General features: G+C 37.4%; 1 protein-coding gene across 7 annotated transcripts in view; it reads left to right on the top strand.

The window, feature by feature from the left end:
- The window catches only part of ACAP2 (ArfGAP with coiled-coil, ankyrin repeat and PH domains 2), a 177,032-nt gene that overhangs the window by 60,473 nt on the left and 102,391 nt on the right, over window positions 1-14,168 (top strand). For 5 of the 7 annotated variants that reach the window (XM_073023764.1, XM_008009595.3, XM_038003092.2 and 2 more), the window contains 2 exons: window positions 8,508-8,627; window positions 9,459-9,512. In XM_073023764.1, coding sequence (XP_072879865.1) covers window positions 8,529-8,627; window positions 9,459-9,512 — 153 coding nt within the window. In that variant the 5' untranslated portion in view covers window positions 8,508-8,528. Of the gene's footprint in view, window positions 1-2,714; window positions 2,903-8,507; window positions 8,628-9,458; window positions 9,513-14,168 lie in introns of all 7 variants that reach the window. The other 2 variants (XM_073023763.1, XM_073023762.1) reach the window with 2 other exon arrangements.

The following is a 14,168-nucleotide window of genomic DNA, read 5'->3' as shown; positions in this document are numbered from 1 at the left end:
GATTCCAGGTGACGCCCATACTGTTGGCCCATGGGCCACACTTTGAGTAGCAAGGATATAAAATACATTAAGCTGAAGGTTTTCAAACGTTTTGAAACCATGAAACACAAATCTTTATATCATATAAATAGTCTAGAAACTATATAAAATAGCATTCGTTCTATATGTAAACAAATTACATCAAAATTTTAGATGTTTAGAGATAAGTTATTTTTGTATAGTACTCTATAATTTTTAAAGCCCTGTAATATGTAGTATCTTTTTAATTTTTACAATAATCCTGTAGTGTAGGTAGGACAAGTGTTATTATTCCCATTTTATAGATGAAGATAGCAAAGCCCAAGGAAGTGACGGGGACTTGCTTCAAATTACAGAGTAGAAGAGGCACGACCAGGGTTAGAACCCCTTTTCTTTTTTTTTGGGGGGACAGAATCTTGCTCTGTCACCCAGGCTGGAGTGCAGTGGCATGATCTCAGCTCACTGCAACCTCCACCTCCCAGGATCAAGCACTTCTCCTGCCTCAGCCTCCCTAGTAGCTGGGACTATAGGCTCATTCTGCTATGCCCAGCTAATTTTTTGTATTTTAGTAGAGACGGGATTTCACTGTGTTGCCCAGGCTGGCCTGAAACTCCTGCACTCAGGCAATCTGCCTGCTTTGGCCTCCCAAAGTGCTGGGATTACAGGCATGAGCCACCGCACCCGGCCCCCTCTGTCTGTATGATCAGTTCAGTGCTCTTCTTGTGCACCCTGCACCTCAGGATCCGTGCCGGGGGAGCACACGCCACTGGGAGATGTTCTGAGGAATGCTAGCTAGCCTCCAGGCAAGTCTTTGCAAAAAGTAATGTTTTAATTTTGGATAAGGATATTTGAAAATGCCTTCCTTCGTTTTCCACTTAAAAATTACATGTCTGGCTTTTTATTACTCTTTTATTTTATTTTATTTTTTACCCTGAGGCATTACATTTGTTTTCAAGTACTCTTTGAAACAAAATTTTAAACTCTTAAGGTAGAAAACAGAAAATATAGTTTTGATTTTATGGAAGATTTATGAGAGAGTATGTAGAGGGGCAAGGCCTTTTAAAGAATCACAGTGGTGTAAGAAGGATATCTTAGTACTTATATATACAAAAATAATACATATATTATTACATATAATATACATGAAATAAGAGTAATGTAATAAGGTAGAACTGCATGTAAATCATATGAAACACTGTGGTGGGACACCTCAGAGTTTAAAATACCTAAACAGATAGAATCCACTGACAGTGTTTTTGCTGATTATTTTGCTGTTATGAGTGAATTCTTTTTTCCTTTGTATTATTCACTTGGGGTAGTGCACACTGCTAGAATCTTCAAACCAAAAGATCCAAATCTAAAACAAGTTACTGAAGTATTGACATTCAGTACTAAGAACTATAAGCCCATTCTAGAGTCTGTCTTACCCAAAGGGCTACTAAGGACACATGGAAACCTGACAGCTTAAAAAATATCACCTATTTTCCCTCCCACCGAGGTTCCATAGTTACTTTTATATTTCTCTGGTTTCTGTACCTCTCCCAAATTCTTTTTTTTTTTTTTTTTAATTAAAAAAATTTTTTTTTGAAATGGAGTCTTGCTGTGTCACCCAGGCTGGAGTGCAGTGGTGTGATCTCGGCTCACTGCAGCCTCCACCTTCCAGGCTGAAGCAATTCTTCGGCCTTAGCCTCCTGAGTAGCTGGGATTACGGGAGCACGCTACCATGCCTGGCTAATTTTTTGGTATTTTTAGTAGAGACGGGGTTTCACCATATTGGCCAGGCTGACCTCGAACTCCTAACTTCAGGTGATCTGCCTGCCTTGGCCTCCCAAAGTGCTGGGATTACAGGCATGAGCCACCATGCCTAGCTCAAATTGTTAATCTATTAACTATTATTTTTATTTTAGAAACTATGGGGAGTTAGCATAGAGAAGAGAGGCTGAGAGGAGGAAATGGTTGTTATTGAAGGTAGTGGCATTGAAGGACTAATAGGGGTGGTGGAGGGGTTGCTCCAAGTCTAGGTTAATGATTGCATAGCTTTGTGTGGGGCAAGTTCCACCTATAGTATCATTGTAAATCATACCAGGGACAGGTTAAACTAGCTTGTTGGCTTTGCCTATAATGTATGCCACCAGTAGTTCCATTCTTTCTGGTGAATAATGCTTTATGAGTGGCATTGCTCTACTGAGTTCAATTATTGATCCATTCTTCCTGGTGTTCTGTCATTGACAGCATCATAGTGCATCATCGTTGCCATCTAGACTTAATTTCTGCATGTGTTGCATTGTCTCACTGGCATGCTTGTCCCCCATTGAGCAGATACTCTTTAAATCTCAGCCGAGTACTACCAAGTGTTGGCTCTTTTTCTTCTGTTGCGTTATTTCGTGCATGTACTTCGATTTAAGCTGTTATAATATTGTAATTTTGGGGGGCAGCATAGCCTGGTATTAAGAACACAAAGCCTGGAGCTGCTGCTGGGTTTGAATCTGGCTCTCTCATTTACTAGCAGTATGGCCTTGGACAAGCTCTTCAACCTTTCTGTGCCTCCGTTTCTTCTCTCCAAAATGGGGAAAATAAGAGTGTCTATTTCGTAGGATTATTATGAAACTAAAGTGAGATGATACATGTGAAGTACTTAGCACAGTTCTTGGCATGTGGTAAATTCTAAGTAAACAATGATGCTGTCTCTTCAACAGACTGTTAGCTCCTTGAAGACAGACTGTCCTTAGAAAGGAAAAAAACTGGCCCGGAGTGGTGGCTCACACCTGTAATCCCAGCACTTTGGGAGGCCGAGGCAGGCGAAGCAATTGAGGTCAGGAGTTCGAGACCAGCCTGGCTAACATGGTGAAATCCTGACTCTACTAAAAATACAAGAATTGGCTGGGTATGGTGCCCCTGGCGTGGTGGCGTGCATGTGTGCGTGCGTGCGCCACTGCACTCCAGCCTGGGTGATGGAGCAAGACCCCGTTTCCAAAGAAAAAGAAAAAACCCTTATTCGTTTTGTATACTTAGTGTATACAAAGTCCTATGTTTTACTTATATTATTTCTTACCATTATAGCAATATTGCAAAGTGGATACCCTAATTTGCACATGAAAAAACAAGAATCGGAGAGTATGTTACTCAAAGATAGTCAGCAGATCAGTTGTTTGTATTCCTATTATCTGGCAAAGTATCTATGACATAGTAATTGCTTAGTAAAAAGGTGTTGAATGAATTAGGGATATTAGTTTGATAATTTAGATGGACTTGACGTTTAATCTTGTTGTAGGTAAAAATCTTCCCTCTTTGTAGGTTTATATTATTCAGTTATAATCTCGTTTATCAGCATCATCTAACAAGTATTTTGACAGCTGGCAAAATCTCAGTCTTCTCTCTTTCTGCCTCCCTCCCTCTTCATTGCCAAGTCCATCCTTCCTCCTGGATAGCCGCAGTGTATATGTGGTTCTGCTGTATGACAATTTCCTTTCCTCTGTAACTCCTGTGATAGTGACCACTGTTCTACTTCTGCTACCTATTTCATGGCTATGTTCTGTGCCCCCTCACCCAGGGTTCTAATCTTTGAAATCTGGAATGCTGGTATCCTACTTTCTGACTTGAGTCTCCAGTCCTTCCAGTTCTCAGCCTCATTACTGCTTCTGTTTTTCAGTCCTATCTCTGGTCTTTCACTATCCACGTGTGATATTTCAGATCACTTTTTTTTTTTTTTAAATTTTAAGTTCTGGGATACATGTGCAGACTGTGCAGGTTTGTAACACAGGTATACATGTGCCATGGTGGTTTGCTGCACCTATCAACCCATCATCTAGGTTTTAAGTCCCGCATGCATTTGTCCTAATGCTCTCCCTCCCCTCGCTCCACCCCCGAAAGACCCCGCTGTGCGATGCTCCCCTCCCTGTGTCCATGTTTTCTCATTGTTCAACTCCTACTTATGAGTGAGAACATGCGATGTTTGGTTTTCTGTTCCTGTGTTAATTTGCTGAGAATGATGGTTTCCAGCTTCATCCATGTGTCTGCAAAGGATGTGAACTCATTCTTTTTTATGGCTGCTCAGATAGTTTTTAAATACACTTCAATGTATTCCTCTTTTTTGTAATTAAAAAAAGTTGAGATAAAATTAACCTAACATAAAATCCACTGTTTCAAAGTGTGTGATTCATGGTTTTTAGTATAGTCCCAGTGTTGTACAACCATCACCACTATCTAATTCCAAAATATTTTTCACCCCAGAAAGAAACACTGTATCTATTAGCATTCACTCCCAATTCTCTTCTCCCTCTATCTTCTGGCAACAGAATCTACTTTCTGTCCCTGGCATGGTGCATTTTCTGAACATTTCAAATAAATGGAATAATACAATATTTGGTCTTATGTGACTAGCTCCTTTCTCTTAGCATAATGTTTTTAAGATTCATCCATGTTATAGCATATATCAGTCCTTTGTTTTTATAGCCGGATAATGCATCATTGCATGGATGTACCTCATTTTGTTTCTCCGTTCATCAGTTGATGGACATTTGAGTTGTTTCTCTTTTTTGGCTGTTGTGAATAATGCTGCTATGATCCCTTTCAGAGTACCCTTAATTTTATTACATCATTATTTCTCTTCAGAGACTTTCATGTCCCTTCCGTAACACCTACTCTGCAGAATTCTCCACTATTTTAAGTCTAACCATCTATATTATTTGTCCCATATCTGGCCTACAAAACCCTACAGGGGAAGTTACACAACTGTTTGGTGAAACCAACTGATGGTGCTACACATTCCTGGAATTCTTGATATAAAGCAGTTTCCCCCAAACCTAGTCAGGTTCCTTTCTTGTTACCGTTAGTGGCTCTTCAAGACCTCAAGATTTGCCACATTGTTCTTCATTCTTAGCAGATGACCTTGTCTCTTCTTCTGCTTGGTGAGAAATGCCTTTATTTCTTGCTCCTAATCTAGAAGTTTAACAGGATCTGTTCTTAGCATTTTAGTTTTTCTGCTTCTTTGAATGATAAAAGTATCCCTTTTTCTATGCATTTGCAAGCCCCCTGCCTCCTCAGGACTTCGCTTTAGCATCTCTCTCCTTTCCCTTCTCTGCAACCTCTACCTTAAATTGATAAAGTTTATTTATTTGTTTATTTTTTAAATAAGTTTGTTTCTTAGTAAAACAAAACAAAAGCAAGCAACAATAAGAAAACCTCCCCCTCTGACAAGGAAGCACAAATCTCTATTGAATAATTACCATGTGCCAGTAACAGTTTGTGCTAAGAATCTTTTTTTTTTTTTTTTTAAAGACAGACATAGGGTCTCACCATGTTGACCAGGCTGGTCTCAAATGCCTGGCCTCGAGAGATCCTCCCATTTTGGCCTCCCAAAGTGTTGGGCTTACAGATATGAGCCACTGACCTGTGCTAAGAATCTTTATGCGCATTATCTTACTCTTTTTTATTTTTTAGTTACCATATATGGTTTGGTACTATTGTTACGTATGATACAGAAGAAGAAATGGAAGTTTGTTGAGGTTAAGGTCACTCAGGCTCACTTAGATGTTTAACAGTAGGTTGAACCTAAGCAGACTTAGCTGAGAACCCTATGTTTTTTACCATATGTTTTACTATTAACCTGTCTCTCTTTGTTTTTATGGAAACTTTTAATTATTTTTTAATTTAATTTGTTGCATAATACGACCTGTGTAGTACACAATTTGAAGGTAAAAAAGTGTGTACCCAGTGAAAATCAGTCATTTTCTAATCTCTTTCCTAGAGGAATGCACTGAACTAGTTTCTCTTGTGCCCTTGCACAATTCTCTTTTTTTTTTGAGACAGCCTTGCTCTGTCACCAAGACTGGAGTACAGTGGCATGATCTCAGCTCACTCCACCTCCCGGGTTCAGGCAATTCTCCTGCCTCAGCCTCCCGCCTAGCTGGGACTACAGGTGCGCACCACCATGCCTGGCTAATTTTTGTATTTTTAGTAGAGATGGAGTTTTGCCATGTTGGCCAGGCTGGTCTTGAACTCCTGACCTCGAGTGATCTGCCCATCTCGGCCTCCCAGAGTTCTGGGATTACAGGTGTGAACCACTGTGCCTGGCCTTTTCACAAAATTTTCTACGCATATAAAAGTATTTGTACTCTTCAGTACAAATGACTGTCCCCATTTCAACAAAAATTTTAGCACTGTTCTACGTTTTGATTTTTCTCTTAATATATCATGGATGTTATTTGTTGTTATAGAGCTGTCTCATTTTAAAAAAGTAGTTGAATTGTGTTACCTTGAATGGATATATCGTAATTTATTTAGCTGTCCACTGACGGACACTTAGCTTGCTACCAGTATTTTACTGTGACTGCAGTGAATAACTTTACATGTGTCATATGGCTATCTGTAAAATATAATTGTATAATACATTTTAAAAAGTGAAATTGCGAAGTTAGAAGGTATGTGTGTTTTAAATTTTGGTAGCTCTTGCTAAACTGCCTTCTGTAGATATTGTACCACCTTGGATCCAACAAGGGTGCGTAGGAGTGACTATTTCCCCATACCTACCCTCTTTAAAACAGCATGTTATCAAACTTTTTGATCTTTGCCGTTAGTTTTAAAAAAAAAAAAAAAGTAATTTCTGTTTCTTTTATTATGAATGAGAATGAATATCTTTTCATGCGTTTAAGACACATGTATTTCTTTTTTTGGGGGGGGATAATTATCTCTGCATGTATGTTATCCATTTTTTCTAGTGAATAGTTGGATTTTCAAAATAATTTATATACCCTTTCTTATGGTAGGGAAATTTCTCCTTTGTGATTTATCTTAATATTGTTCTCCTATGTTGTTTCTTTTGATTGTGTCTGTTTTTTCCTTATAGGAATGTCTTATATAATTGGATCGATCAGTTTTTTTTTTTTTTTTTTTGCATAGTATTTGAGCTTTGCATCCTTCTCTGACTTCCCACTTTGAGATTATTGAAAAAAAAGAAAAACCTTCTGTTTTCTCTTTGATTTCTGATTTTGTTTTTATGTTTAAATCTTTATCTGTAATTAACTTGGGGGTCTGTAATACAATTTAATTTCTTTTTTTATCGCCTTAGGTTGACTATCCAGTGTCCCTAATATCATTTATCAGATAACTTTTCCCCCACTGGCTGGAATATTACTTTAATCAAATATGGCATATTTGTATCTGTTTTTTTGACTGTGTATTCTCTTACATTATCAGTTTGTCTATTTGCATTTACTACCAGACTTTTATTTACTTTCCTTTTATAATATATTTTAATATCATATAATAGTAATGTTCCTACCTTATTACTCTTCTTCAAATATTTTTTTTGCTCTTCTTGCATAGCGGTTACTCCATATGAACTTTAGAATCAGTTTTTCTGGCAAGACATTTTATTTCATATTATAAATAGCAAACGATTTAAAAGACATCGGTGCCAGCATTTCTCACGGTGGGTTTTGTGGAACGTTGGTCATATAATAATGCTTCCTCTCACACGAATTGTTTTTGGGAAATGCTACCTATTGTATACCTCCCCTCTTGGATGCACACTGATAAATCAAAAGCCCGTAAGAGTATAGCAATATCTTCTGTTGCCTTTTCTAGGAATCTTGCCCTGGTCCCCACAGCCCTGGTTAGATGGTCTTCCTTTTTTCTTTCATGCATAGTTTTGTCATAGTAGTTGTGTTTGTGCTCTATAGAATTTATCTACTTGTTAGAATTATAGAATTAGAGTTTTTGAGAGCAGAGATTATGCTTTCAATTTCTGTTCCCCTAGGTCTTAGGGCAGCAGTTTTAATTTATACTCTTGAGATCCTTCAGGGGTTTTCTAAAGTTTTTCTTGGCTCTTTATCCTCTTCTTGGTGACCCCCCTTTCCGTCCCCTCAGTACTTTTCTCTCCTTTGTCTAGAACAGTTTCACTTTCATCTGTTTTTTAATATTTGACATTTACCCAAGATTTTGGTAAAAAAAAAAAATGTTCTGTGCCTGAAAGAAAGGAGAGAAAGAAGGAAGGAAGGAATGGAAGAACAGGGAGATGGAGGGATAAAGGGAATGAAAAGAAGGAGGGGAGAGAGAAAGAGAAAGATGAAAGAAAGAGAAGAGCCCAGTACGAAGGCGTAGACGATGCCTGGAACAATGGGTATTAGAGAAATTTTTTTTTTGAGTACATGGTTGATCAATCACTTTAGACATCTGCTTTGATAGACTAACATTGAAATGATCAGTAAGCTATCATACTAGTTTACTTGCCTTTCCTCCAACATACTTTTGTTATTGTTATCACACAACCTCTGGATCCTAAAAGGTCAACTTCTTTGGTACAACTCTGCTATGGATTTACCTTATAAACCAAAGGAGAAAAGAATACTTTTCAATTAGTCTGTTTTGAGTTTATTGATGAAACAAATTGAACTTAACTAGGTCACCTCGTATAGTTACTGCCAGCACTTGTTCAGCTAAGTAATTTGTAAAATTATCTTCATCCTGATGAATATTTTTTTCTTTTTCAGCTTGTGAAGCTTTGTATTGCAATGATTGACACTGGAAAAGCCTTTTGTGTTGCAAATAAACAGTTCATGAATGGGATTCGAGACCTGGCTCAGTATTCTAGTAACGATGCTGTAGTTGAGGTTAGTATTACTGAAATTACAGTTAAAAATGAAAAAAAAAAAAAAGCAATAAGAGATTAAAGAATTGTGCATTCATCTACCTCATTTAGTTATGGAGATACTTAGAAGTAGAAAAGTGATCACCCCTAGGTGCTGTCTTGTATTATTCTGTTTTCTACGATAGAAGTTGATGGTTTATTTGCAGTGCGCATTATCTAGCATGGCTCTTCTCACCTAGTTTCTTACTATTTTGTTTAGTTTACTAAGTTTACTTGCTGCTAGGTGAGCTGAAGCACCTGTCAGAGGGCCTGAGCAGGAAGATCAAGATCATGCCTCCTAGTAGCTGCTTATAGGGACACGCAGAGGGCATTAACCTGAGTGTAGTGTCTAACTCTATGTATGGGGGCTGTGTAGGTACTGGTCAGCCAGCTTATGCTGGGTTACCTTAGATCCCTTGGTGTACTGTGTGGTGTTATATTTCTTTCATGAGAAATAATAACTGGTGAAGAAATGATTGTAGTTTGATGATTATTTGATCCTAGATGCCTACATGGGTCATCTTGATACACTCAAAACAGTTTTACCTTAGGTTTATATTTGCCATTTCTATTGGTAGCATAATACTATTGAAGGGGCAGTACTAATTCTTTCACATTTTTAGGGTTTTATTTGTTACCACATGTAGACTTGACCTCTGCAGAGTGTACCTGTGAGGTAGTGAGATTGTCCCCGCAAATAAATGTTACTGTTTACAGTGTAACTTGATCTGTCAGAAATGCTGAGGTCACATTTTTGTGACCTGTTTAAATGGCTCTTAAATGATTTGGTTTTCTTTTGATTTCTTTCTTATAGACAAGTTTGACCAAGTTTTCCGACAGTCTTCAAGAAATGATAAATTTTCACACAGTAAGTGTCAGTAAGTAGGTGTTAACTATGACCGTATTAACATTTTAGTATTTTTCTTGAGTCGCAATATTTTATGAAATGACTAAAAGTGAATTACATGGCTTTGATTTGTCATCAGCTTTTTAGTTGGGTGAATCTAAAATGTACACTGTGTATGTATTTGTGTGTGTGTGTGTGTGTGAAAGAAGAGAATAAGAGTATTATTTTCCATTCTAATACAGTGAACTTAATATAATTGAAGGACATACCCCCAAAAGTTAATTTTTTTTCCCTTTAAGTTGTGGTTTTTAAAATTTTTAAGCATGTATTTTAAGAATAAAGAAGCAAAAGTCATTTTAAATGTAGCTATTTCTTTTTAGATACTTACCAATATATCCCCTTTATCTAAACAATTACCAATATTAAAGAGTGCTGTATTCTTTGAGCTATTTATATGTGCATTTAAGATTTGTGGGCATTTATCCTTCAAGAATGAGGGATATATATTACTTTGGGAATGTACAAAATTCCTTTACAAAGTTTATGAAAGTTTACTGCAAAAATCACAGCTTATAAGCTGTATGTTTCTTATATTTTTAAAAAAGCTTAACTGATATGGCTGTTGTATAATTATTTAATCAGTGCTTTAAAATTTATTAGCTGCTGTCTGTACTAAGAATATCAATACTTATAATCTTCATAAAATCTGCTTGTTTTTGGTTCTTAATTTGATTTTCTTAATTTTTTTGTTGGTTAACATATTTAGGATGAAGTAATATGACAATGTTGATTTTAATTGCAGTTCAAATTTTAGCTATACCAATATTGACATGTACAAGTATCTGCTTGAGTGACTGTTTTCAGTTCTTTTGGGCATGTACCTAGGTGTAGAATTACTGGGTCATGTGGTAATTCTATGTTTAACTTTTTGAGAAACTGCCAAACTGTTTTCTACAGAGACTATACCATTTTACATTTCCACCAGTAGTGTTTGAGTGTTCCAAGTTCTCCGCATTGTTATCATCACTTGTTATTTTCAATTTTTTTAAAAAAAATTTATAACCATCCTAGTAGGTGTGAAGTGGTATCTCATTGTAGTTTTGATTTGCATTTCCCTAGTGACTCATGCAGTTGAGTATCTTTTATGTGCTTACTGGTTTCTTGTGTATCTTCTATCATTGTTAGCATTGTTGTTTATTGAAGTCCTTTATTTATTTAGAGATAGGGTCTCACTCCGTCACCCAGACTGGAGTACAGTGGCACAGTCATACCTCACTACAGCCTGGAACTCCTAGGCTTAAGTGATCCTCCTACTGTAGCCTCCCAGTGAGCTAGGACTACAGGCGTGTGCCACCATGCCAGGCTAATTTTTTTTTTTTTTTTGGTAGAGATGAGGTCTTGTTCTTTTGCCCAGGCTAGTCCTCAACTCCTGGGCTCAAGCCATCCTCCTGCCTCAGCCTCTAAAGCACTGGGATAATAGGTGTGAGCCACTGCACCCAGTCCCTTTGTCAGTTATTTAATTGGGCTTTGTTGTTGTTGTTGTTGTTGTTGACTTATACTTGTTTTACATAGTTTGGATATTAAACCCTTATCAGTATATGTTATACAAATATTTTCTCTCATTTTGTAGGTTTTCTTTTTTACTTTCATGAAAATATCCTTTGACACACAAAAGTTTTTAGTTTTGATGAAGTCTGAAGTTCAGTTTCTCTACTTTGTCTTTTGTTGTTTGTGTTTTTGGTGTTATGTGTGAGGGAATTCATTGCCAAATTCAAGGTCATAAAGATTTAGCCTTACGTTTTCTTCTAAGAGTTTTATGATTTTAGCTCTAGTATTTGACACCATTTGACCACATAATAGTTTTCTTTTTGCCTTCTGTTGAATTTAGATGGCAGTGTTTGGTATATTTGATTTCTCTTTAAACCAAATGTAATTTAGTAAGAAAGTTTTTTTTTTTCTTTTTGATGTAAGTGATTGACTTTAAATTGACATAATAGACTAGATGTTTTCTCTATAATTTATTATCCTTTGAAATATTCCTCTCCTTAAAGCAGTAAACCTTATGCTGTTTCTTTATATAATAATACCTTGCTCTTTGTTACGGTTTTATATGTGAAAAGTTATGATTAAGATAAACTTTTGGTAAATTTTTTTTTTTTTTTTTTTTTTTTTGAGACAGAGTCTGGCTGTGTCTCCCAGGCGATCTTGGCTCAACACAGCCTCCACCTCCTGGGTTCAGGTGATTCTCGTGCTTCAGCCTCCCAAGTTGCTGGGGCTACAGGCATGCACCACCGTGCCTGGCTAATTTTTGTACTTTTAGTAGAGACGGGGTTTTGGCATGTTGGCCAGGCTGGTCTCAAACTCCTGGCCTAAAGTGATCCACCCACCTTGACCTTCCAAAGTGTTGGGATTACAGGCGTGAGCCACTGCACCTGGCCTTGAAGCAAGGTATATATGTATTGTTTCCTTTGGAGGAATAGAGATTGGTCTTTGTTTTGTTTTGTTTTGTTTTTTTTTGTTTTGTTTTGAGACGGAGTCTCGCTCTGTTGACAGGCTGGAGTGCAGAGGCGCAATCTCAGCTTACTGCAACCTCTGCCTCCTGGGTTCAAGGGATTCTTCTGCCTCAGCCTCTGGAGTAGCTGGGACTACAGGTGCCCGCCACCATGCCCAGCTAATTTTTTTGTATTTTTAGTAGAGTTGGGGTTTCAACATGTTGGCCAGGATGGTCTCGATCTCTTGACCTTGTGATCCACCTGTCTTGGCCTCCCAAAGTGCTGGATTACAGGCGTCAGCCATTGTACGCAGCCGAGATTGGTCTTTTTAATACCAGTGCTCTTAATCTTAATGTGCACTTACACTCCTGAAACCTGTGCAGATTCCACTTTTCTCACTTTTCTTTCTCTCCTCTTCCTTCCTCCCTTCCTCCACCTCCCTTCCTCCCTTCCTCCCTTCCTCCCTCCCTCTTTTTTTTTTTTTTTTCTATTCCTTATACTTGAGAAACCTCATACTCTCTGTTGACTATAAAACTCGTTGCTTTAAAAAGATAGTTTGTATACTAAGAAAAAAATCACTCTTTGTCCATCTGCCTGGAGGTCTGAAGGCTGCATGTTGGTCAGCTTGTTTGTGTTTACATACATGTTTCTATACAAGAAGAACTTTTTGTCTGACACTATACCCAGAAGTCCACTGTGTATTTTATTCTCTTATTCTTTTTGACAGCATCTCAGAAATTTTCCTTTTAATAGATATAAAAATGAAATTGTGAGTCCTTGGTTTACTTTCTTTTAATTTTCTTCTTTTTATAGTTAACATGCCATCTAAAATCTGGTCTTTTTGTTGTTTTGTAACCAATACTTTAAATTTTTTTCAGTAGGAATGACTTGTGTCACTTGAACTAGAATTCCTATATTTGTGGCAAAAGTTCTTCCCTCATCATAGCCCTGTTATACTTCACTTTAATTAGACTATGGCTAGGGATAACACTTACCTTGTTTACTGTTATACTCCCGGTAGTTACATAATTCTCATTTTAGGGAAGTCATTTAATTTTTCTGAGATTCACATTCCTCCTCTGTAGGCTGGGCGTGGTGGCTCATACCTGTAATCCCAGCACTTTGGGAGGCTGAGGTGGTTTGATTGCTTGAGCCCCATTAGAGACCAGCCTGGGCAACATGGCGAAATTTGGTGTCTACAAGAAATAGAAAAATTAGCTGAGTGTGGTGGCTCACGTCTGTAGTCCCAGCTCCTCAGGAGGCTGAGGTGTGAGGATAACTTGAGCCTGGGAAGTTGGGGTCACAGTGAGCTATGATTGCACCACTGTACTGCAGCCTGAGACACAGTGAGACCATGTCTCCAAAAAAAAAAAAAAAAGATTTACATTCTTCCTCTATAAAATGAAGGGGATTTACTAGATGACTTTTCATTATTAAAAATTTATTATATGATTTCAATTTGTTCTCAGAGCCATTTGTTAGAATGCAGAAAAAGCCTAGTTATATAAAATGCTTTTTTTTTTTTTGTAGCATTCTCTGGAATTCTAATTGCATAGCATCCCAGTAGAAAGGATGATCAAGAAAAACTGCTTTCTGAAACAATAAATAGTGTAACCTGCATTAGATTCTGTAGCAGAGCTCATAACAATTGGGCTTTGGTATATCAGTTTGTGTAAGGATAAAAGTCTGGATATTTCAGAGGGGTCATTTATGAACTTTGTGGGCTTAAATAAACATTTGAAAATAATAAAACCATTTGTGTTATTAGCCAAATAAAGATTAAACATATGTTGGAGTCAGATTGTCCGGTCATTTAATACAATAAATCATTTAGATTATCATGTAATTTATTTATTTATCTGTAAAAATGGATAGAACTCTTCTTACTCCTTTTAGAATGAGAATATCCTAGGTTTCTCTTTAACTCATATGTTGTTGTTGTTGTTGTTGTTGTTGTTTCTGTGAAATGGAGTCTCGCTCTCTCTCCCAGGCTGGAGTGCAGTGGCGCGATCTTGGCTCACTGCAACCTCCACCTTCCAGGTTCAAGTGATTCTCTTTCCTCAGGAGTATTATGTTTAAAATTCTTTTGTTTTATCACTATACATATATATGTATCTTTTTTGAGACGGAGTCTTGCTCTGTTGCCCAGGCTGGAGTACGTGGTCTTGGCTCACTGCAACCTTCG

This window comes from Chlorocebus sabaeus, chromosome 15, assembly GCF_047675955.1.
Source record: "Chlorocebus sabaeus isolate Y175 chromosome 15, mChlSab1.0.hap1, whole genome shotgun sequence".
NCBI classification, from domain to species: Eukaryota; Metazoa; Chordata; class Mammalia; order Primates; family Cercopithecidae; genus Chlorocebus; species Chlorocebus sabaeus.
The sequence above is the reverse complement of the archived record's forward strand: the minus strand, read 5'-3'. Positions and strand labels throughout refer to the sequence as shown.